The sequence below is a fragment of the Elgaria multicarinata genome, chromosome 5 (genome assembly GCF_023053635.1).
Source record: "Elgaria multicarinata webbii isolate HBS135686 ecotype San Diego chromosome 5, rElgMul1.1.pri, whole genome shotgun sequence".
NCBI classification, from domain to species: Eukaryota; Metazoa; Chordata; class Lepidosauria; order Squamata; family Anguidae; genus Elgaria; species Elgaria multicarinata.
Genome location: NC_086175.1, coordinates 54,371,785 through 54,396,740, shown reverse-complemented (window position 1 = coordinate 54,396,740; position 24,956 = coordinate 54,371,785). Strand labels below are relative to the sequence as shown.

General features: G+C 41.5%; 1 protein-coding gene across 4 annotated transcripts in view; it reads left to right on the top strand.

Moving 5' to 3' along the window:
* Window positions 1-24,956, top strand: part of ARHGAP6 (Rho GTPase activating protein 6) — a 238,296-nt gene that overhangs the window by 156,118 nt on the left and 57,222 nt on the right. For 3 of the 4 annotated variants that reach the window (XM_063126374.1, XM_063126373.1, XM_063126375.1), the window contains exon 2: window positions 21,482-21,641. In XM_063126374.1, the coding sequence (XP_062982444.1) occupies window positions 21,482-21,641 (160 nt within the window). Of the gene's footprint in view, window positions 1-8,655; window positions 8,947-21,481; window positions 21,642-24,956 lie in introns of those variants that run through there. The other variant, XM_063126376.1, reaches the window with a different exon arrangement.

Here is a 24,956-nt window from a genome sequence, read left to right as displayed (position 1 = left end):
AGCTCCACAGACTGGGATTCTTGTCAGCTTATTTATTTATTTATTTCATTTCTATACCGCCCAATAGCCGAAGCTCTCTGGGCGGTTCACAAAAATTAAAACCATGAAGAGCATAATAAAACAACCAACAATTTAAAAACACAAATACAAAATACAATATAAAAAGCATGACCAGGATAAAACCACACAGCAAAAATTGATATAGATTAAAACAGCAGAGTTTAAATTTAAGTTAAATTAGGTGTTAAAATACTGAGAAAATAAAAAGGTCTTCAGCTGGCGACGAAAGGAAAACAATGTAGGTGCCAAGCGAATGCTTTAATAGGATTGGGACTTTCCCAGGGCAGCAAGTTATCCAGGAGTCTGAAGAGAAGATTGAGCCTCCTGGGCAAATCAGGGGCATCTCTACACTGTACGGTGTAGAGGGGGGAGGATCACAGACTTAACGGCTTCTGTGATCCTCCCCCAGCATCTTGACGGCTGCGCGACATCCAAGAAGGACATTGCGGCTGCCATTTGTTTCTGAAAAAGGAGGAGGAGCACAACTGCGTTCCTCCACAAAAAAAGTTTTAAAAAGCCCCACCCCCACTGGGCACAGACTGCCCCTCTGCAGCTCTGTGCCCATTTTGTAGTCCAAGCTACACACGGGGATGACCCGGGAGCAGCGGCCACACACTCCATGGGATGGCCCCGGGACCGCGGAAAAGTTGGATTTTCCACAGTTCCCTATATCCTGGGGAAAGTCCTTGGTCAACCCGGGTTGCCCCTGGGATCCCCTGTGCGTCATTTAGATGCACAGGGACGTTCCAAGGACTACTCTGGTATATGTACACCATGTACATTGATGGTGCTATATAAATAAATAAATAAATTAATAATAATAATAATAATAATAATAATAATATAGGGCTGGCTGGTGTAGACATGCCCCAGGAGACTTGCAACACATGCATCCCATTTTAATGAACAGAGTGGTCCACTCTACATCTCTGTTAAGTTGATGAGCATATGCTTTGACTCTGATTATAATGATGTGGCTGTTAATATGGCACGCCACATACTTTATCATACAAAGTATTTGTTGTTGTTGTTTTAAAAACCAAATCCTCATTCCTTTAAACCATACATCCCCACCAACTTCAACATTAACTGTATGGTAAACTCTGTTCATCCCCCTTAGATTGATAATATTAACAAGCAGGGTGGGATGGGGTAGATTTTGTAAGTCGCCAGTTTTATATATCCAGTAATGATTTAAACAAATAGTGATACATTTTGCTATGTATGCTGGAACACAAAGCAGACTGTCGCTTTTTCCTTTAACTCGTTCTCAAAAGCAAGAACAGTTGTAGATCTGTGCTGGCTGCAAATGCAGAATACCTTTATGAGCCAACACAGCATGCACACATACACACACACACACACTTTTAGACACATACACACACACACATTCCATTGAGCTGAGCTGAGCTTACTGGCTTGAACATAATCTTCTTCAACTATTTGTGCACAAGTGATTGTTTCTATGGAATGGAATTTTCCTAAATGGGTGGTTTCAATAGATAAGGGTTTATAATACATAATCGCACAAGAAACCCAATTGCAGGATTTAATTGAACAGTAAACATACTAGTCCGAAAAACGTTTGCTCACTGGACAGCAAAGATACTCGAGCATGATTTTTACCCCCATGCTAGAGTACCACATGGGTTTCTTATCCATGTTTCACTAAAGATACGTAAAGGCCACAAACCAAAACACTTAGGCATTTAATGAAGTGCATTTAATGTAAGTGTATTAAAAGGTCACAGGCAGGGCAATCCTATTGGGTTGGAACACTCCAATATTTCCCAAAGCCAGCCTGGCTCTAGCTAGCAGGGTGGGACTGAAGATAGAGCAGTGTTTGGGAGTTTTCCTATTTTTGAAACTATGGAAATAATTTAGATTAGCTCCAGGGCTGGTCTAAATCTGTCCCTTTATAGGGGCCATGGTGATGGACCAGGGGGGCTGTAGATACTTTGTATCCAGTATCTCTTCCACTCCTCTCATAAAATACTCCTGCCGCTCCCCCTTCCTGACATAAGAGGGGAAATGGCCACAGAAAGTTCTGTGGGTGCTGGGAGAGGGGATCCAGGGGATCTCCCCTGGCCCCTGAGATATTGGCTCTGGGGCCATAGGACTGTAGCCTTAGTGATGTACTAGATTTGTGGGTAAAGTGTAAGAATATCTGAAAGTTGTAAAACAAGGACATGAACACAATTTTATGTGCAAAAACTTTAAAAACGTATGACTAGAGAGATGAATCCTTCTGTCAGGCTATATCTATATCTATCTCTATCTTTTGTTTTTGTGGTTTGCAGTAATGGGTCGCTTTGTCATTTCTTGCCCGTAATGAAACCTTAGAGATAATAAATAATTAAGAGTAACTCACTCAATTATCTGACAATGAAACTTTGGTTTCCATTAGAACGTTTTTAAATCCCCTTTCCCCCAGGCTGGAAGTGAAATCAACATATAGAAAACAAGGGAGAAACTGAGGATTCTAACATAGCTGTGATTGGGCAACAACATGTCTACAGAGAAATAAAAGGTATCAAAGAAGAGTATGTGCTCAACTCAGATCTTATTTCACATAAGAAGTGTGTTTTAAACTTCTTTTAAACAGTTTAGTTTTTAAACTGCAACAATTAAAAAAAAATGCCACGCTAATGCAAATACAGTCCATTTTCCCAGTATTGCAGGTTGGAGACAAGGAATGTACTGAGAGGCAATGGTTTATGGCAGTTCTGCAAGGAAGTCTGAAGGGACCATTATTAATTACAGGTTAGAGGTGGGGTTGAGGTTGCTTTGGATTTGAGGCAAAAATTCCCCATGGAAAAAATCGGTCAGGTGCAGAGAGCTCCAAGTCAGTTACATGCAGATAATTTGTGCTCCTTTGGACTTGCATGAAAATTCATACTTTTAAATGTTAAAAATCCTTTTAAAAAGAGTCTTTTGGAAAGGGCATGAACCTCCTCCCTTGCTTCTTTTGTTTCTGGTTGAACATGCTGCTACCTAACCTACACCTAAAATGTTAAGTTTCTCCATTGTTTTCTATTGGCAGCTCTCATGGGTGGAGCAGGGGAAATTATGTGAATATAGCAAGTGTATGAGCAAAGTAGTGTACCAGATGTGAATGATGGGTAAAAAGTATGAAAAAAGCATACTCAAGATACTTGAGAATATCAACAACTGCAGCATTTAACTATTGTTTTACGTATTCAACACACAAAATACACCAAGCCTGCAATTTTTGAAATGAGTAAAAAAGTCATCACAGATTATTTTATCTTTTAAAATTGAATATCAAAGTTGTAGTAGAAGAGCTTACAAAGAACTTTGCCCATTGTCTGCCTCTATAGACTGGCATTGAACACTTTACAGATACCTAAATTATGCCATGGTGGAAGAGGGATGGTTACTGGGACATGGTAACTACCCATGTTAATTTTTGCCTTTCCACCTGGAGGCAGAGTTGGAAAAATGGTGGAGGAATTCAGATTGGGAATCCTGTATAGTAGAAGACGGAAGGAGAAATTTCTTTCTGATACTAATCCTGATTAGAGGGGGGCGGAATAGGGATTGGCCTGCATAGGTTAAAGAAGATTGAAGGAGACATCGCTGGTGGTGTCTGAGAAATGCAGCAATTTTTCTTTCTTGTAGGAATTCTAGAGGGAAATGAAAGGTAGGGGGAGAATCTGGGCCAGTCAAAGGCCCCTGAAAGTTCAAAATGCAATGTGCTCAGTACAGGGTTCCATTTTGAAGAGTATCCATAAACTTCATTTGGTCCAGAATGCAGGAACAAGGATACTACTGGGAGCATATTATACATAACTTAAAACAGCTGCCCTAGTTGCCTATTAGTTTTCGGGTACAATTCAAAATGTTGGTGATCACTTTTAAAGCCCTAAATGGCTTGGTCCCAGGATATCAGCTTGCCCACTCCTTATGATCTGCTGGGGAGGCTCTGTGACCAGGGCTAGATTTTGGAAATCTCCACTTCCGAAGTCTGTTTGGCCTGCATCTCCTTTCCTCTCACCACCTGGCTAAGGTAAGGACTTGCTGTTGCTCTGGAAGGCATTGAGTCTACTGGATTAAAGATGCTTTTATGGCTGCCCCTCTGGTTTTATTTGCAGCACCTATTTTTACTGCTGTTTATTTTTGTTGTTAATTAACTTCTGCTGGATTTTGCTTAATTCTTTTTAAACTGCTGCAAGCTGCGGTCAGCACTGCAAATGCGATGGAAAAGTGGGATATAACTATTGTAAATAAATGAAAGCAGAGTGTGAAATGGATTGTCTTTCCCTGTAGTTTGTCCCTACAGTACGTAATACTCATGTCACAAGTCATGTTGGCTCTGAATACAGAGGTTCCACTTGGCTCTCATGCAGAATATCTATTGAAATATCTGTTGTCCATAAAAGTTTAATATACTCTTATCTCTCTTTAGCCATCGAATCCTATCATTATTCCCATCAGCCTCCAAACTCAGAAGTTGATGGGAATCCTGTGCAGAGGGGGAGCAGCACGGACCCAATCTTTTTCTCTGCACTTCAGCCTGCCCTGCATGTCTGCTAGATGGCCAATGTTGCCCATCTAGCAATGGTGCCTCAGAGAAGGGGGAAGGAGGCTGGGGGCGACCATTGGAAACAGCACAACACAGCCGCCCCAGTCTCCTCTGCTGGGAATGCCTACTTTTCCCCATCTCTGCCCTCCATTTTTCAAGCACGGAGAAGTAGCTGGCATGGTTCTCTCTACTCCTGCTACAAGAGGAAAGGGGAGGGAAGCATAACTTCCTGGCTCACAGCTTGGAGCAGTGTCTACCAGCTTGGAGCCAGGAAAATGAACAATTCTATGTCCTGCCCTATTTAGGGGACACAGGATTGCTATCTAAGTTGTTGGTGCATTATGAGAAGTAGATATTTAGTATTGCTGCCTGGATTTTGGTTTTCATAAGAACATAAGAAGTGCCCTGCTGGATCAGACCGAGGGTCCATCTAGTCCAGCACTCTGTTCACACAGTGGCCAAACAGCTGTTGGCCAGGGACATGGTGCAACAACAGTACCCTCTTACTCATGTTCCCCAGCAATTGGTGCATGTAAGTTTACTGCCTCGGATATTAGAGGTAGCACACAACCATCAGGGCTAGTAGCCATTGATAGCCTTCTCCTCCAGGAATTTATCCAACCCCCTTTTAATGCCATCCAAATTGGTGGTCTTGTGGTAGTGAATTCCATAGTTCCTTTTACCTCTGTAGAATAGGAAGGGGGTGGGAGAAGAGAAGCACTACTGAGCATGGCACACCATAGCATTGCAACAAACGTTGGGTCAATAAGTAAAATTTTAGGAAGTAGAATTTATCGTGGGCGGGGGGAAAGTTAGAGCTCTGATACAATCTCAGACTTCTACTTGTCCCCATAAGTTGCTTGTCTACATTTATTCCAGTACTCTGTTTCCTATAGTGGCAATCCAAATGCCTCTGCAGAGCTTACATGAGGTTAACAGCATTTCATCTTTTTCCATATATAAGATCTTAGTAAATCCAAACCAACAGTTGCTTTTCCATGGTATCTGGTATGCAGCGGCATGCCTTTCAACACAATGGGGCCTTTAGCTATCATGGCTTTTAGAAGAGGTGTTTATAGGTGGGGCTAGAGTAGAGCAGGTAATAGCAGCTTTACTGGGATAAACCCAAGCAAAGGTGTGATAAGAGTGGCTGGAAAAGTAGGTGTGTACTTTTAGGAGGCACTAGCTCCCTGTAGAGCCACTTTCCATGTTTTTTTTTTTTTTTAAAAAAAAAAACATTTCCACCATAGATAGTGTCTTTGACTGCAATGTTTGAAGGGCAATCACATATCTGTAAGCATGGCCAATGGATAGGTGTTTATTTTGTGCTTTGAGATTTAAGAAGACTGTTCAGATATTACAGAAAATGAGCAGTTGAACCACAGGGGAAGCTGTGGAATACTATTATTATTATTATTATTATTATTTATTTATATAGCACCATCAGTGTACATGGTACATATGAAGAAGCCATTAAATCTGGTGTTGATCAGTTTATCTCTTTCTATCTCTTACAAATTAGATAAATAGCTGCAAAAGTTATTTTATTTTGGCATTTTACAGCATTGCCTTAGGAAGTTGCCCTTGTCAGATCATCTAGCTCAGTATTGCCTTCACCAGGGGAGGTCAACTTGTAGCCATCCAGATGTTCTGCCCTACAACTCCCATATCCCTTGTTATTGGCTATGCTGGCTAAGGCTGATAGGAGTTGCATGCCAAAGTGTCTGGAGGGCCAGACATTTCCACTTCTGACTGGCAGCAGCTCTCCAGAATTCCAGGCAGGAGTCTGTCTCAGCCCTATCTGAAGGGACCTTCTTCATGCAAAGCGAGTGTTCTATCACTGAACTATGGTCCTTCCCAGAGCTATTGCCTTTGTGAACCTGATTTCTTAATGTATTGAACTCTTTATCCACAAGGACTGATAGTTTAGGAATGAACTTCAGTTCTTGTAGGTTGAATTCAGTTAGACTGTAAAATCAGTTATGGTTGTGTCCATCAAGCAACTGGTGCTTGATTGACAACAATACTCAAGGGAAGCAAGTTTGAATGAGACTCCGGTTTGACTGAGAGAGGCACACATCCTGTCCTGTAGAGGTAAAGGCATTGGACAAGGCCTCTGCTGTTAATACTACAACTCGTACTGCTTTCTTTCAGTGCTGGACCCATTTTGTCTACTTCTAATCAGAAGGAAGCAAGATGCACACATGCGCCCACACACAGAGGCACACATACCAATTGGAGTAGCAACTTCTGGTTGATGTTAACACCGTTGTTATGTCCATGGATCATACTTTTTAGAGCCAAATCTAAAAATATGTGAGGAGAACAATACTACAGTCTCTGAGTGAACATCCCAGGGACCAGAGGATGACTCAGATTCCCCCCTCTGAGGTCAGAGACAGCACTCTAGCCTCAGAAGGGGAGTCAGAGATGTCTCCCCCTCCCTGATCCCTCGTAGCCAGCATGAAGAGAACCTGCCACTGTGGGTTTGGAAAATTGACCTCAAGAGAGGAGAAAAGGAGGTGGTCAGGTGGGTGGGGAGGAGATTTACCATTTATCCTGAGCCTCCTCCATTCTTCTTTTCTCCTGCTCCGAAGCACAACGTTCGGAGATTGGGAGGCAAAGGTTGCCTCCGCCGCTTCTCCCAGCCTGCCAGCTTCAGCCTGAGTTTGGGGGCTTCCAAGCAACAAGGGTGCAAGCCATAGGATTGTACCCATAAGGATGGCTACATTTTAAAACCTAAGTGATACCTTTACGTTGAATTCATGATTTGTATGAAATTACATTCCCATAGCATTTTTTATTGAATGCAGAGTGTTTTCACAAATAAAACAAGAACAAACTGCCAGTATATTGAGAGGACAAAGGGCCAGGTAACCAATCAAATATCCCAGATTCAGAGCAAATAGTAAGCTATTTATCTGGCACAACGTTGATGAATGAAGTCAGAAAGGCCATTCAGAAGTCCGTCTGTAACCATGGAAAAGGCCCTGTCCTGTGTGGCTGCACACCTTATTTTCAAAACCAGAGGCAAGGAGGAGCATGGGCATCCCCAAGAAAATAGGAAAGCTTAATATGCAGGCAGGTTCATCTAGAAGTAAGCAGGCCTTAAGAAACCTTGGCCCCAACTGCCATAAACAGCACTTTGAATTGTGTCCCAAAAGAGCTGGTAGCCAGATCAGATAGCAAAATCACTAGTAAAATCTAGGAAGATCTACAAGGCCCTGCTAATAATAGGCAACCATATTTTGGAACTAGACCAATCTAGTTTTAATTCATAATATAGTTGTATTAGTTTAAAATGTATGTCAAGCAAGCCAGTCTTGAAACAACACAGTCTTAAAATTAACTCTGCTGGAAAGAGGAAGAGTGGGAAAATGGCATAATAAATGAGCCATCAACAGTACGCTCACACCTGCCACTGAAAAGTCCTTTGAGCCTATCTTTTACTGTATGAACATGTGTGAGTGTCTCTTCAGTTTATATCCCACATTAACAAGATGAATGTACATATCTAGCCACTGCAGAAAGTAATAAACACTGTTTTAGTCCTAAAAACCAAATCACCATCCAAAATTAGTTAGGGACAAATTGCTTCAAGGTATTTTCCTCTCAACCCATTTTAGCAGCCCTGTATTAGTAAATTGTTTTCAAAAGAAGCACATATTTTAAAAGTAAAATTATTTTGCATCTGTGGGGCTTTTGTTTTTACTTATATTGCAATCAGGTTTGTAACTTCTTGTTTGTTGGGGTGAGAGAAATTGCAGAAAAGTAAAGGCCTGATAGTCTTGGACGAGAGAGAGAGAAAATCAGATGTCTTTACCATACTCAAAGGGATTTTACCAGATGTGTGCAGCATTCTTTGGAGTGTTCCTAATAAGGAAAGTTTGCACAGTTACAGGGCAGTTCTCCATTTGTATAGCCATGTGGAAGAGGATTTTCTTTGGAAGGAGGGGAGAGATAACCACTCCTTGCACTGTTTCAAAACAATCTCCTTGGGATACGCAGCAGTTACAGATTGTGCGTCTACCTTTGCTCACATGCACACTTACACAGCATTTGGCATTACCGAACCTGTTGAGCTCACTTGGGAGTCCATTTAAAAGATTCTTCTTCAATTTCTTTTTGACTCTTAAGATTTATGATAGTAAAAGACTGTGGCAACTAAAAGGATTGTAGGAGTTACAGCTGGAGCGGTTTCTAAGATATCTGATATTACATGACACCAGGAAAATTTATGTCTGTCTTCTTATAAGAGTTCTACACTGGATTAATCTTCTTCAACTGGTTTCATCAAGTTAAGAAAGACCGTCGGTGGAAAAGCAGATTTTGGTTAATGGGTAAGAAAACAGTTGTGTTAGTCTGGAGCACAGCTGGGGTTGTTTTATAGTAGTACTTGAGAAGATTCACTTACTCTGTTTTAATTTTTACTTGCTGTAGTTAACCGGGGGTGGGGGATGGCCCATACCCCACCCAAACACCCTTTCCCCATTCACAACTGATTTCTTGCTTGGTAAGAGAAACAGTTCTACCTGCCACTTAGCAGGCTAAGAAGTCAACAAGCAGCAAGTTTTCAAAGATCCTTTATTTTGTCTGTTTTCATGATTTTGCATGTGCTGCTAACAAGCCTGAGGGGGGCAAAAACCCTTCAATCAGCAATACTGTTGTGTAATTAAACTCAATTATATGACTAGACCAAGTTCATTTAGTGGAAACTCCTTTGAAGAGTATGACAAGTTTTTACCCTCTTTATAAATGGACTTGCAGCCTCTGTAACCCTAGTCATTGATAGCTCGTGGGTGGGGGCATGTTGTATAGTATACTTAATGAAAGTGTATGAGCACTTAGTGTTATAACTGCATGTATTTAGTGCCCCCTCCCCTAATTTTACAAATCAAACTAACCAGGAGTGGTCAGTTTAGTGACCTGCAGGCCAGATATGACATCTGAAGCCATTTTCTGCCCCCTAGCAGCCTTCCCTAATTTTAATCAAAGTGTGTTCACACAGGTTTGTCCACAGCTTTCACGTATGAAGAAGAAACATTTTTGTATGTTGTCAGAAATAGAAATATTGCATGACTTACTTTTAAAACTTTTGGATATAATTTGGATTTGGCTGTGCCTGTGTGTGTACGTGTGCATGTGTGCTTGCTCTGCAAAAAAAAAAACCTGCTCTTAGATGGCAGCTACTACTTTCTAGCCCCCAGTCCATCAACTGGGGGGATTAGAATGGGCCCCCAAATGGCCATTCCCAAGCTAAATCTCCAAATTTACAACTTGTTGCAATGTGTAGTAGTCGCAAATAAAAGCTGGTCATCTCCTGGCTCAGTCTCAGGAGTATCTCGTAACTCTAGCAATTGTTTCTGTTTTTCATAACAGTGGGAAATTTTATGGTCTGTATTTTTCCTTCTCCCTGTCCAAAATAAATGTGATGCTTAAAACAAAGAATGAAACTAAAGGGCAACATTTGAACTGTCTGAATTTTGGTGTATCAAAGATGAAAGATGGCAACGGGTTTCCTCTTGATCTGTCCTGATCAGCAACGTGCCACTTCCTCAAGAAGGTCAGGGCTCTGGCATGGGAAAAGGAATGAAAAACAGACTTTGAGAGTAAGGCCTTCATGTTGGTTTAATGACTGTGCAAAATGAAACATGTCAGTTTTTCAGTTATGGGAGTGATCTGGCAACCAACTTGATAAGATTAAAAGTAGATGTGAGTTTATATATGGGTTACTTACAAGGAAAATGATAGCCCTGTTCTTACTTTCCGTTCTACACACTGTGTGTGTGTGTGTGTGTGTGTGTGTGTGTGTGTGTGTGTATAGAAGCTGGGGCAGTGGGACATGCCCCATGCCCCACTTCTGCCCTCAGCTCATTGATCAAAAAGTGAGAATAGAGTTTCTATGTGCAAATAATGACATGTATGTAGTTCCTTCAGTCAGGATCCCTGATTGTCAGGGTTCCTAATTGCATTGAAGGGTCTACATAGAGCTGCATGCATGTCGAAGCCCCGCTCTCTCCTACAGCTGAACTCACAAAGGTCAAGATGGAGCCAGTTAGGGTGAGCGGTGGGGGGGGGGTGATCCTGCTCCCCCTCTATACATTCGGTCAACATGTGGAAAAGTAGGTGAGAATGAGGGTATCCTGAGAAAACAGCAGAAAACAGATAATGCGCATGTACTCACTTCTCATATTATGCAGTTAAGTGTAAAAGTAGGACAGAAAGTATTGATTACTAAATTGTGACCCTGGCAACAAATACCCTTGATTATATTTAGCCAAGATTTGCTTCCCAAAATGCATCGATCAATAAAATCTAACACAAATGTAGTAAATCTAAAGGTGTGTTTGCGCTGGCTGTTGATATTTGTTGACTTTGGGTGCAATTCTAGGCATGTTTAGACAGAAAAAAGTCCTGCAGTTCTCAACATGGCTGGCTGGGGTATGCGGGGAGTTGTAGGACTGTTTTCTGTCCAAATATGCATAGGATTGCTCTTTTAGTCTCCATTCCAGGCTCTTTAGCTCGGGGTGCAGGGGGGAGGCAGGGAGAGCTGCAGGTGGACGAGCTCATGGACGGGAAAGATGCCTACTCGCTGAGGCAGCCCCGGCATTTCTCTGCTTAGACTAATCTTCATTGTGGACGTTGATGACATAGTTCATATTTAGGCCATTGCTGTTTCTATTTAGGATTATGTCTTACGAGGTTTCCAGATGAGGCTTTTGTTGTGCAGTCGCACTCTCTTTCACAAAATTTTATGCTTGGCTCCAGACAACATCGTTGGCTTGTAGCCCTGTCGTGTTTACCCACAGTTCCGTCTGTCTTTTTTCTTACCAGGAAAAATATCAAAGAAAAAAAAGATGGAGTAGTTGCACAATTCGTTTTGACCATTAGTGCGAGGAGCCCTCTCTTTGGAAGCACCCTTAGCCGAGAATACTAGAATGGAAATATTGCAGAATGCTTGCTTTCATGATCTGTCGCAATTCTGGAAACCCATTTTCTTCATTAAATTCCATTGAAGGTGTAGTGTGTTTGTTTGTGTGGCATTTGTAGACATAATAAAGAATCAAAAAATGTATCCTGTGTATAAATAAGAGCAGATAGAATGACAAATGTTTGAGGAATATCCATCAAGTGGAAATTTAATAAATGGCCTGTTCCAGGGTTCCAAACATACTCTCCAGAGGTCAGGCTGTTCCAGGGTTTTAGAAAGATGTTGTCAATTAGATTTAGGGAGCAATCCTATGGCGATGACTGTAAGCTTCCGAACTCAGACGCTTATGGGGATCCTATGGAGAGTGGGAGGAGATCCTCATCTGCATGCTCCTCCTCCTCTGCATTTTGACTATATGGGCTTTTTTGCCCATCTAGCTGGGATGCATCGGATCGGGAGGAAAGGAGACTGGGGAGGCCTCAGGATATGTCATATCCCAGTTTCCCCTTTGCGACCTTGGAGAGGCAACCGGCGCTGATCTTTCCATGGGGCTGTGTGTTGGAGGGGGTGGGGAGTGCAAATTCCTGGGTCGGTGGTTGGAGCACTGTCTCCAACCTTGGATCCAGGAATCTGAATTATCCTATGCCACCACCACCCATCCCAGGGTCTGTCCATAAGATTTCTCCCTCTGACATCATAGTACCATGACGGTACCAGTGCCAAAACACTGGAGTTGAGACCATTTTGTATTCATGGAGGTCTGCTATAGTTGAATCAAGTCTCAGATGCTGTTGGGTTATTTTAGTTTTTATGTTATACTTTTCCCATTGCCATGTTTCCCAGTGTTTGTTCATGCTGAAAACACATAGGCAATCTTCATATAAAAAGTTAAAAGTCTAAAAATGGATAAAGCTAATTAATTCTATGTACATATTAACTGAGTATGATATTCTAAGATTGGATTGCAACAGATTGCGGCTAGTAGGAATTTCATAGCAATTAATACATTAAGCATAACTGTAATTATCAAGCTGCTTCCTTCACACTCTTGGCTGATGTTATGTATATCCACCCCTTGCCTACAATCTAAGCTTTTGGAAGCATTCTGCTGCTCTTTTGTACATCTAATCCAGAAATTCACTGAATATTTGTTGAGATACATAAGTTACTGTATGATGTATTTCTCTTGTGCATGTAAATTTAGTCTCCCCACTGGATAGATTTCACCATTCCAGTGACTCCAGTGGTATGTAGAAATTAGCAAACCATATTTTGGGATTGGAAAATACTGGATGAACAATTTGAAACTCAAGAAAAAGTGAAAACTCCTAGAGTACTTATTGTATATTACTATTTTGTAGAGTTAGGATAACTTGATAAAGATGTCTATTGAAACAAGCCATTATAGAGCATTTACATCAGTCAATACTGTTGAGCATTTTTATTTTTCTTAACATATCTAAGACTTCACAATATGCTATAGAATATATTTATTGCAATTTAGCCTTCTGATAGTCTCTTATATGAGAAGAAAGAATAAGAGAGCACTTTGATGAAAGTTATCCATTGACACTAAGGAGAACTTCTCTACCAGGGTGAATAGTCACAGATGTTGGGGTGATTTTCTGAGGGATGCAAAGTTTAAACCCCTGCTCAGGGATCACAAATTATGTCTAAGCTTAGCCAACATTTATTTTGATCTAGCACACAAGTGCCTCTAAACACATACAGAGTGCCGTTCCACCCAGCAAGTGGTAGCATGCCCCTTCCCCAGAATTAAGAAGGGCCAGTAGCGTAAATGGAACTGAGTCCCCTGCAGTTTCTTTCTGAAACTTTGCTCTCACACTCCCAGCAGAGTACAGCAACCATCTGTTTGAAAACTAGGGTTTAAAAGACTAGGAAACGCAATCTCTCCCTATCCCTCTAAAGGAATCCACTCCAGGTTCTACTTATTGCACTGTAGCAGCTCCCCTTCACAATCCAGTCTTTTTGCCTTATTTCTTATTTAATCAGCCTCTTTTCTGGTATGGAAAGGGGAAAATAAGAGTTGCAAGGTGGGCTGAGGAGTAGAGAAAGGCTGAGACACTGAAGGAAGCAAAGGTGTGTTTGTGTAAAGGTTGTTGTTTAATTTCTCTCTGCTTTTCCCAAAATTTCTCTCTGCTTTACAAAAATCTACAAAGCAAATCTTTCTTAAAAGTTGTTCTTAACATCTACTGCAATTGGAAAGAAGTGGCAGGAGCTTGTTAACTGAAAGTTATTTGGAAGGGATATATTCTCTGGATTGGGGGGGTAGATGCCGGGGCTGCTGGGTGGGTGGGAGGAAAAGCCCGAGAGACTGTGTGGGCACATGGAGAAGGAGAGAACCCATTAAGCAGCTCCAGAGATATATTGTAAATTGTACAGCCAACCCCCTCCCCCCCTCCATTAGATCTGCAGTATTCCTGGAAAGGGAAGGTAAAGGGAACAAACCTGACACCATTCAAATCGAGAGATAAGACTCCCAAAGTTTATCCCAAGTTTTTTGGCAGAGTAACTTAGCTGCTATAATGCAACCTCCCACCCTGAGTGTTCTTGCTTGCCAAGATCAAATACTTTTTCTCCCCTGGCCTGTTGGTGAGTGGGTTTGTTGAAGAATTTCCCTCCTATTGTTTTTTTAAAAATAATAACAACACATCAAGTGATGCATTTAGCACCATTTCTAGTTTGGCCCTATGTAGGCTAGGGCTGGTTGCCCACCCCTGCTATAAATTCTCACTCTTATTTTCCAAATTTTAGGCTTCTCATTTTATTCATTGATTTTATAACCAGTATGATTACGTACTACATCTAATAGCTTATGTTAATGAATTAGGCATTGACAAAAATGAGGGAACAAAACCAAGGGAGATGGGAGTGCAGGCATGAAAGATGAATAAGATAACTGTCAAAACCTAGAGGTGTTTGGTATAGTTATCTGGAAGGGGAATTTTAGTTGAATATCTTACCAAGCAGATATGGAACATTGTTTGTTTCCAGAGATTATGGAATTAAATTACTACAGAAAGACAAAACTGTAATACTGTCCATTGCGATGCCATATTTTTTCAAAGTATTTAACTGTTGCAGTGAAGGTCTTCAATATTGTATTTAGCAAGTAGATGTACTTTTAGCAAAAGTAAATCAACAGCTGCAATTGGTTTGTGGTAGTAGTTTTGTTTTTAATAGCTGTACAGTTCAGAAGTGACCGTTTGGTTTGATTACAGTCTTTAAAAAAGTATCACTAATCTCCACAGTGGGAGGGGAGGTGGAAGAAAAGTGCAATTGTTCCAACAGGTTTGGGCAGGAAGTGGACCTGCATGCGGAAATGGATGGAAAATAGTACTTATATGGAAAATATTATCTACATAAGTACTATTAAGTGCTATTAAACATATTCCATTTGATTTAACCAATATTTAATGGAGAGGCAGGAAAGCTAAGCAAGGTGTCCATATTAAGCATGTTATACAGAGTGGAATCTGAGTCAGTGTACATTAAATCTATCATCTTTGGTAAAGGCCTTACATTTAGTTGAAAACTGACAAAAGTATTCAGTACACAGCCAAAAATAGCAGAGATCTTCCATTCTCATGGTTTAGTACTTCCATGGTTTAGTATTTCTTACACCATTGTTGCAAACTCTGTGAACCTGTTCAGACGACATGCTAAGCCACGGTGGATGATTATGCTTTTTGAGCTAAACATTATGGCATAGTGTGTCGTGTGAACCATTCCTAACCATGGTGGCTACATAACCACAGTTTAAACATGTTTACTAACCATTTGCTGCAAAAGGGATAGTGGCCTAACCATGGCTTAAATGTGTTGTACGAACAGGCCCTGACAGGTTTAAATACTGTTTAATTTAAATAAGGAGCTGTAGTATTCTGTTGCACATTTATAACAAACTGTATCTGTGTTTTGTCTTTAAAAACACGGATGGAGAATTGTGTCTTTCATGTACTTATGATTCAGGTGTGCAGAACGTTTTTTGGCGGGGGGCAGAATTCCTCCCCTCCAGTCCAAAACAGTCAGCTGGATGACATCATGGGTTGGGGCCCCATCCCCAAACCCTGCCCACTCCCTCACATAATCCACTCCTACTGCCCACCCATTTGTTTTCCTCCACACAGAAAGAGACACTGATGTCTGTGCTTCCATTTGTACAAAGAAAAGGCCCAAGCTTGAAGGAGTAGCTGCTTCAAGTGCTGGCTGAGTCATCCCAATGAGAATGGCTCCTCCAAACGTTGACCAAGTCCTTTGGTGCACCACCAACCGTTCTGTTTGGGATGGCAACAACCAGCACTTGACTCAACTGGCACTTGTAGGAGCCACACCTCCAAGCACCAGCCCAGTTCCAGTCTGGGAATCCCCACTGCTATTTTCCATCCCCAATTTGTGGAGATTCCCCTGAGAGTTGGGCGAGGCCTCAGAGGATCAGCACTCCTGTTATAGAGAAAGTTACATTACTTAATTAGGCTATGTGTTGTATCTAGAGTTATGTTTTGAAAATAACATCCCTACATTATGAGAGCCACTGTAGTATAGTGGCTAGAGTGTTGGATGGAGTCAGGAGATCTGGGTTCTAGTCCCCACTCGGCCATAGATACTCCCTGGGTAACTTTGGGCCAGTTACAATGCTCAGCCCAACCCAACTCAACTTGACAGGGTTGTTGTGAGGATAAAATAGAGATGAGGATTATGTACACCACCTTGGATTCCTTGGAGGAAAAAAGGCAGGATATAAATGTAATAAAAGCATTATGTAATATAAAACATATGAGCCAGAGCATTAGCCTATCTACTCAAATGACATCTGTACAAGGGGTGAGGAACCTTCAGCCTGCAGTATCTTTGGATTAGGCCCTATCTTCTCTCTCTCTCTCTCTCTCTCTCACACACACACACACACTCAGGCAATTAATCCTAGAAAAAAGGTTTGATTTGCATAAATGGGACCTTTTGGAAAAGCAATTGCTGCATGTTGTGGAATAGGAAGAGAAGGGGAGATGAAGACAGGGCCGGTTCTCACAACACGACAGGCCATTGTTGGTTAATTAACTCCCAAGGACCCATGGCACATGCCAGCCTCCATTTTGAATAGGCAACCCTCGGCTGGGGGTTGTTGTGTCATCTGAACCCTGCCATGAGGTGTTATGTGAGGGTTTTTCGTATGATACTGGTGGGTGCTGCATAATCCAAAGTGAACCATGGCATGTCGTGCGAATCACGTCCATGAAATGAAGCGGGAGAGAAGGGAATGCAGAGGAAAAGAAATAGAGAGAGCAAGAGAAGGGGACAGGGAGACAGAAATGGGAGAGGGAGTGGAGAATGCTGTGTATGCCCACTTTTGGTTTTGGCCATGCTCACCTCTGGCATCTAGAGGTTTACACCTGAGTGAATGTTGCCCTTGGGTTGAAAAAGTGCCCTTACCCATATTCTACACTGACTCTCAGTGGCTTTTCAAGTTTTCAAGTAGGCATTTTTCAGAGCCTTGCACCTCAGATTCTTTTCTAAATGAAGATACCAGGGATGTCAGCCAAGCATATGCTGTCTCTCATAGACCATGTTTAACCCACCCCATTATGTTCTTCTTGAGAATTGGAAGTAGGCCCAGTACTGGGGTAAGTGGCAGTGGTTAAGCTTGCATCCTATGTGGTTGTATCCATATTAGATTCTTCTTCCATTCGCAGTTTATTCTGTGGGGCTGTCAATTTCCTGGTTGTTTTCCCCCCCCCATCTCTGTTTTCCCCCCCATCAGAAGGAAGGCTTGTGTTCCATGAAGGTGGGAAGAATTACAAATGAGTTTTCCTTTTTCGAAAAATCAAACACTGCTCAACAAAGCTGAATCTGCTTGAAAAGAACTCATACAAAATGCAGTTACTTCTAGCTTATCTTATTTGTACTAGCTTCTGCCTCTCTGGTGAACAGTTTACAGTTTTGTGTTTCTTTGGTCTGTTTTAATGCATATGGATCATAGTTTCTAAATAAAGCAGACAGCTAAAAGTAAACATTTCTTGGTCATCTCAAATAGAGTAGGAGATTCCAGTGTTCATAACATAGCATTTTCCAAGAATATTTTGACAGATATAGTCTCCACTAACATCATCGCAGTAATGTTGAAGTGACCTAGGAGAGAATTTAAGAACTGCGGCAAAGATAGCACATGCTTGGTTGCTTTGTAGTGGGGGTGTCTGAATAAGTACAAAACATTTTTTTTCTTTGTGTTTTTTTGTCCAGAGGTAGCTTTGTGCTTATCTATGTGCTTGTCAGTCATAATGAATTGGATCTGGAAATAGTATCATCAAGTAGCCCAGACTTCAAAGAGAAATTATTCCAGATGATAAATTGACTCTTTGGCCATCATTATTATTAACATTTATAAAGGACCTTTTAAATGAAAATGAGCAGTAATTTATCTTGCTTGCTCAAATTCCTCCCCATCGTAATTTCAATCTTTCTCTGCTACTTCCTATATTGGTTTTGTTCTGCACAAAATTCCAACATTAATGCTGCAATTGTCGTGCTTTAAATGGAGCCGCACCTACTCTTTGGTGCTGACTGAATGTGCACCAAGGCTATGAGGCAAATTGCCAGCAAAAGAGAGATTTATGCCTCGTGTGATTTCAAGAAGATCCAGGGGTGAAGCACACAAGGATCAAAGGAAAACTAGGTAGCAAGGGAATGCTAGAGTAGAAGTCTGGAAGCTGGAGAACAGACATTGTTCCAGCAACCATCTAATTGAGGGCTTTTAAGCTTGAGATCTTAGAGCCGTGCCCAGGGATTCATTGCAGATCAAGAGAGATGCCTTGGGAAGTCCTTACTTGAATGTAAGCCTATGCGGCAGGGTCTTGCTATTTACTGTTTTACTCTGTACAGCACCATGTACATTGATGGTGCTATATAAATAAATAAATAAATAAATAAATAAATATAATAATAATAATAATAATAATAATAATAAGTAAGTAGCCCTTTATTCACTAGGACTTCTGATTCTTAGGTAGGCACTTCTTCTTCTCGTATCCAGCTGAGCCCGTGCCCTCAGATGGTTGTTTGTTTTTAATGTACCCCAGAATTTTTGTTTTTAAATGGATACTGTTGTTTTATACTGTTTTTATGTTTTCTTAATTTTTGTATACTTTTAATGTTTACTATTTTTAATTGTTGTAAGCCGCCCAGAGAGCTTCAGCTGTGGGGCGGTATATAAATGTAATAAAATAAATAAATATTTATTTATTTATTTATTTATTACATTTCTATACCGCCCAATAGCCGGAGCTCTCTGGGCGGTTCACAAAAATTAAAACCATTCATAGTATAAAACAACAGTATAAAACCATAGTATAAAATACAATATAAAAGCTCAACCAGATAAAAACAGCAGCAATGCAAAATTACAAATTTAAAGCACCATGTTAAAGTGTATTTATAGATTGTTAAAATGTTGGGAGAATAAAAAGGTCTTCACCTGGCGTCTAAAAGCATATAATGTAGGTGCCAAGCGAACCTCCTTAGGGAGCTCATTCCACAGCCGGGGTGCCACAGCAGAGAAGGCCCTCCTCCTGGTAGTAATATTGCTAGGACTAGGCAGGTGCTCGGTTTCCAACTGTAAATCAGAAGGTGGCTCTGTGCGTCCTCAGGAGATGGATCTGCTGATGTCACTCCTGAGGGCGTAGGATCCCCCTGATTGTTCCCAGGGTTTCCTTAAACAGTTTGCTTCTCTGGGATGTTCACCTCAGGGATCTCCAGATCATCCCTGGAGGGTATGGAGGTGCATGATTGCAATACTGTATCCAATTATCTGGTTATAAGTCCTCTTGAACTCAGTAGGACTTTCCTATGAGTACATGTGTATAAGATTTCTCTGTGTATATCCTTTAAGATGAGTGGGGAAGCTGTGGACCTCCCATTGTTGTTGGACTTCAGTTCCCATTACCCCTAGCTATTGATTATGCTGGCTGCAGTGCTGACTCCAGGCTTTTGAGGACCCTTGGGCAAGACCAGCTGCTCTTGCTCCTCCTCAGTCTTTTTCATTATTGCTACCACGTGCTGCTTGACAGGCAGACAGCCAGTGAGCAAGTAGGCAATGATATCTACTGCTCCTCCTCTCACCATTACTGCTGTCTGGGTCAGAATAAGAGGCAAGTGTACAAGCAGGTTGCAATGGTGAAGAGTACAAGCAGGTTGCAATGGTGGAGCTCCATCACACCTACTTTTCCCCCCTCTGCGATTTCTAGCTCCGTTTCATTAGCGCATAAAGCTAATGGCCCCTTTTACTTGGGTTTGTGGTATTGCGCTATGCCAATGAAACCTCCCTTTCGCTTGTTTGCTCTTCCACTCCACTCCTCCCTGCCTCACCCCTTCATTGGTTGTAACATTGTGATGGGCGTGGGCTCTTCCCTCCCCCCCCCCCCCTCTGGCTTTGTTGTCTAGTGATTTACTGATACGGTGCTGGAGGAGGAGAACCACCCTGCCCTGGATAATTTCCCCCAAACGGAATTAAAGCACCCTTCAGCCTCCATGTAGTGCCTTTCTCTCGCTATTTCCTTTGTTGGGGGCAAGTGCTTTGAAGGGAGAGGCAAATCCTGGTTGGTTGAAAATGGAAGCAGACGCTTGTGATCTCAGGGCCTTTCTAGAAAAGTGGGAGGGTGAGTGCATGAGTGAGTGCATGTAGTAATAAACTATGGTTTAGTACTATGCCTGGATGTGGCCACCAGTGATTATTACAAGTATGCTAGATATTTCGTTATTGTACTCTGCGTTTTTTGTTCATCAGTTCCTCAAGGTGCTTTGCAACAATTTAAAGTAAACAATTTTAACTTGTTCATATCTGCCGGCCACACACATTCTCCACACCTGTACCTTCGCTATGGGACTTGTTTTTGTGATTGCTGTTCTACTATCCTGTTGATCCCTCCTCCACCTCCCCTTCTCCTATTACTTGGTGTGCATGCCAAAGTCACGCATCCTTTGGTTTTTAAAAGGTGACTGTGTTGATTACACTGAAAGTATTATTGTGGGATATAAAGAAAATAATCTTGTTATTATACAGCATGTTGTATTCTGTTTAACTTTGAATGTACTCAGAGGCAGGCTGTTGGACCTTGCTGAATCTTGCCTTCTCCTATTAAACATTTATTTATTTATTGCATTTCTATACAACCCAATAGCCAAAAACATCTACCTGCTTGTTCAATCAAACGCCTTTATCAGATGGTGTAGACTCTTGCCTTTGTCTTAAGAATGTTCTGTGAGTCTTTTAAGGTGCTTTGACTTGTGACCTTTGTATCATTATACCACAAATGTCCATTCTCCATTCATACGCATGTATTATCTGGCTGTCTTACGGTACATAAAACTATGTCACTCTTTTTTATCTTGTAGTCAAGTTGAATAAACACAGCTCCCGTTTCAGAATATGTATTTGTTTACATATCAGAAATACATGGACAAGATTCAATTACTTATCTGTCAACATAGATAAATCAAGACACTACTTCCATGTACATGGGCAGTGAAGAAATGTGGCCACTTCCTTGTCCTTCCCTGTGTGAATGATAGTGACATTTATATGGAGATTCTACAAAGGAGCTTCTAAAGTAGGCAGAAGGTAGATCTCCAGATGTGAACATTTCTGACCATTAGTCTTGCTGGCAGGGGCTTCTGGGAGTTGAAGTCCAAAACAATCTCCTGCCCACTCCTGCTCTAAAGGCTTTGTATGAATAATTGGTTAAGCCAGATCAGTATTCCTTTTAAGACAGGATGTTAAAACAAAGTTGGAATGTCATGATGTCCCAATTGTGGAGTGGTGTGTGAGTGTGAGTGGGTTTTAATAAAGAATGGGTTATTTGTGGGGGTAAGGGAATGGCATTTTCATTGATATTCATATGACACTTCATCCTTTCCATCTTGATTTCCTGCAGGGTGACTTCACTTGGAACAGCATGTCAGGACGCAGTGTTCGGCTGAAGTCTGTTCCTGTTCAAAGCCTTTCGGAATTGGAGCGTGCCCGGCTACAGGAAGTGGCCTTTTATCAGTTGCAGCAGGACTGCGACCTGGGATGTCAGATAACTATTCCTAAAGGTAACAGTGAACCTCAAGTCTTCTAAGGCAGCGTTTCTCAAACTGTGGGTCACAACCCACAACTGGGTCGCAGGGCTGTTCCAGGCTGGGTCGCACCTATTTGTTTCCCCCTTCCGCTGCCAGCTCTTGAAGAGTTAGAAGAAAGCGCTGTTTTATGTTCTGCTTCCTGCCCCTAGTTCTTCTTGTTTTTCCCCCTGCCAGCCAGATCGCACTGCTTTATCTGCAATCCGATCTGATTGCTTTACCAGGCACGCACAAAGGAGGGAAGGCACTTCCAATTTTCTTCTTTGCAGAGACAGTCTGATAGAATAATTACATCTAGTGGGGTTTTAATATCAAATGTGTGGGTACTCTATTTGGAAAGATCTCTCTCTCTCTCTCTCTCTCTCTCTCTCTCTCTCTCTCTCACACACACACACACACACACACACACACACACACACACACACAGAGGCATTAACAGCAGTGCAGTAAAGGAGGAGTTCGGGCATCAGAACAGACCGCTCTGCATCCAATCAAGGTTTCTTTTTTTCATTTTAAATCCTGGGCAGGCAGGCATAGTTGAGCTGGAAAACCAGAGAGAGAAAGAGAGAGAGAGAGAGAAAGAGAGGAGCAGTATATCGTGATCACCAATCTTCTTATTTTATTAATAAAATACAGAGAGAGGGAGGCGGGCCTGTTTATATGATCAAAGTGGTTTATTTCCCCTGCTGCAATGAGATTAGCATAATTACTCTCTGTAGTGCGGTTTCCCATGTTGTGGGAACACAGCCAGGGTGTGTTGTAGGGTTCAGGAGTGGCTTGTTAACCATGGCCCCAAGCCACCCTGGCTTCACATGCCTTGGGAAACAGTGCTGCAGTGGGTAATTATGCTAATAGTCCCAGCATGTGATCAGCACACCCAAGATGGTTAAGAAGCCACAATAGCTTATTAACCACTCACTCTGCTATAGTCCAAACCAGGTTGGTGTGTGTGATGCTTTGGTACCACTACAGCTCACCTCAGAGTCCAGCTCCTCCCCCCGCACAATCTATTTATTAGAGCAACACTATACATGTTTACTCAGAAGTAAGTCATAGAGTTCAATGGGGCTTACTCCCAGGTAAGTAGTTATAGGATTGCAACCATAGAATCTGTTTTGGTTAGAAGTTAAAATCAGTGCTTGCTTGGGATTTGTAATGCTTGTACATTTTTCTGCTTTGGAAGAAAACTGGGCAGGTTGATTTTTTTTTTCAACTGGTATGTGACATGTATTTAGGTGAACTGTATTCTGTGTTGTGTGTAAGCTGATATATATATATATATATATATATATATATATATATATATATATGGTTTTGATGCAGTCAAACCCACCATATAGGGTCTTACTATTTTATTGTTTTACTATGTACAGCACCATGTACACTGATGGTGCTATGTAAATAAATAAATAATCAGGTTAACAAAAATTATTGATGGTGGGTGTGGGGAGGCTCGCTGGTTTGATGTGATATATGTAAATGAACTGTAGTTTTTATTGTTTTGACGTGTGTGTGTGTGTGTGTGTGTGTGTGTGTGTGTTTTTACAGCATTTTTCCCTGCTCCCCAGCCAAAAAAGGTTCCCAGAGTGGCTTACAAAGCTTAATAGTGTGACAGTTCCTGTCCTCAGGCTTACAATCTAAAAGACATGACACAAAAGGGAAAGGGATTAGTAGAGAGGAGGGGGAAAAAGCAAAGTTCGTATAGGTGTTCTTTTTGGGCAGGCGAGGGTGAAACATGCTCCATGTTGCTGTTCCTTCTCTGTCGGATGTATTTGGGCCAGGTTGGCCTCCCCCTTGCTGTGATGTTTTTCCTGGCAGGCAGGAAAAGCTATCCTAATGTTTTTATCTGCTAGCTTTGTATGGTATAGGTAGCAAGAAATTTTGTGGGGAAGGAATGGTTAAGTTGATATGATAGCCTCAGTCATGTTTCCATTTATTACACCCACACAAATCTTCTACTGTTTTTAAATTAGGCTGCATCAGTGCAGCGGAAACAAATTCCATTTTATGTCTTCAGCCATGATGGTGACGTGATACAATGCCAGTGTGGTATAGTGGCTAGAGTGTTGGACTGGGAGTTGGAAGATCCGGCTTCGAGTCCCCACTCGGCCATGGAAACCCACTGGGTGACTTTGGGCCAGTCACGGACTCTCAGCCCAACTTACCTTACAGGGTTGTTGTTGTGAGGATAAAATCGAGTGAAGAAGGAGGAATATGTGCGCCATCTTGGGTTCCTAGAGGAAAAAAGGTGGGATATAAATGTAATAAATAAATCAGTAAGTGAATTGAGAGAGTAAAACAACACATGATCAGAGCATTTCTTTTTAGCAGGGTTGGCAAAAAGGTGTACAGCTTGGATAGGTGGGGAAGAGAGGAGAAGTGTTAATTGTGTAAGTCTAAACACTGACTATAAATAAGAAATTAATTTCTTTTAAAATTATGAGTTAGTTTTTAATGATATTATTTTCAAGAATATATTTAATAATGAGCCTTAATGTTGTTTTTGTTGGCCATTTTACTGTGTTCAAGCACTGCCTGCACCCACCACCATTTTGTGACTGGTGCATCTCAGTGATTTTCAATCTTCTCAAATGGGTCCTGGGGGAAGAAAGAATCCCTGTTCCAAGGGACAGCAATGAAATGGTATATTCTGAATGGTATATCACAAACAGATCATTTTCTACAGTGACTGGAAAATGCAGTCCATCCATCATCAGTTTTCTCTCCTCAGGGATTTTGCTCCCTAAACAGTTTAAAAAATTATGTAATATTGGCACATGATATCATATTGCATCTGGTGTGGTGCAGGGATAAAAAAAAGGTTATCCCATCCCTTCCAAGGGAAAGTAGTTACTTACTGATGACTCTAATTGTAGATACCCAGATATTCCATACTACTCCTGAACAGTCATTAAAATAGCTTTGCTGACTGGTGCAAAAAGTATATCATTGACAAGTTTATTTGGTATTCAGGTCTGACTTATTGGGGAAGAGATCAAAAAGCAAACTCATTTTCAAGGCTACTTGTATGTACAGTGCATTTGAATAAGAGAACCATCACCATCAGGAGGAAAAAAGAGTTGCTTTCTTTAGGCCAGGGGGTAGGCAGCATGTTGCCCATGGGCATCAGTGCATCCCTGGACCATTTTCTTGGAACCCTGCCTCTCCCACCTTTTTCTTTTTTTATTACTAACACATTTTCTTACTGACAGCGGCAGCTAGGATCATTTCAAAGTGAAGCGTGTATCGAATGGATGGATGGATAGGGGCATGGTGTGTGTTTGTATATGA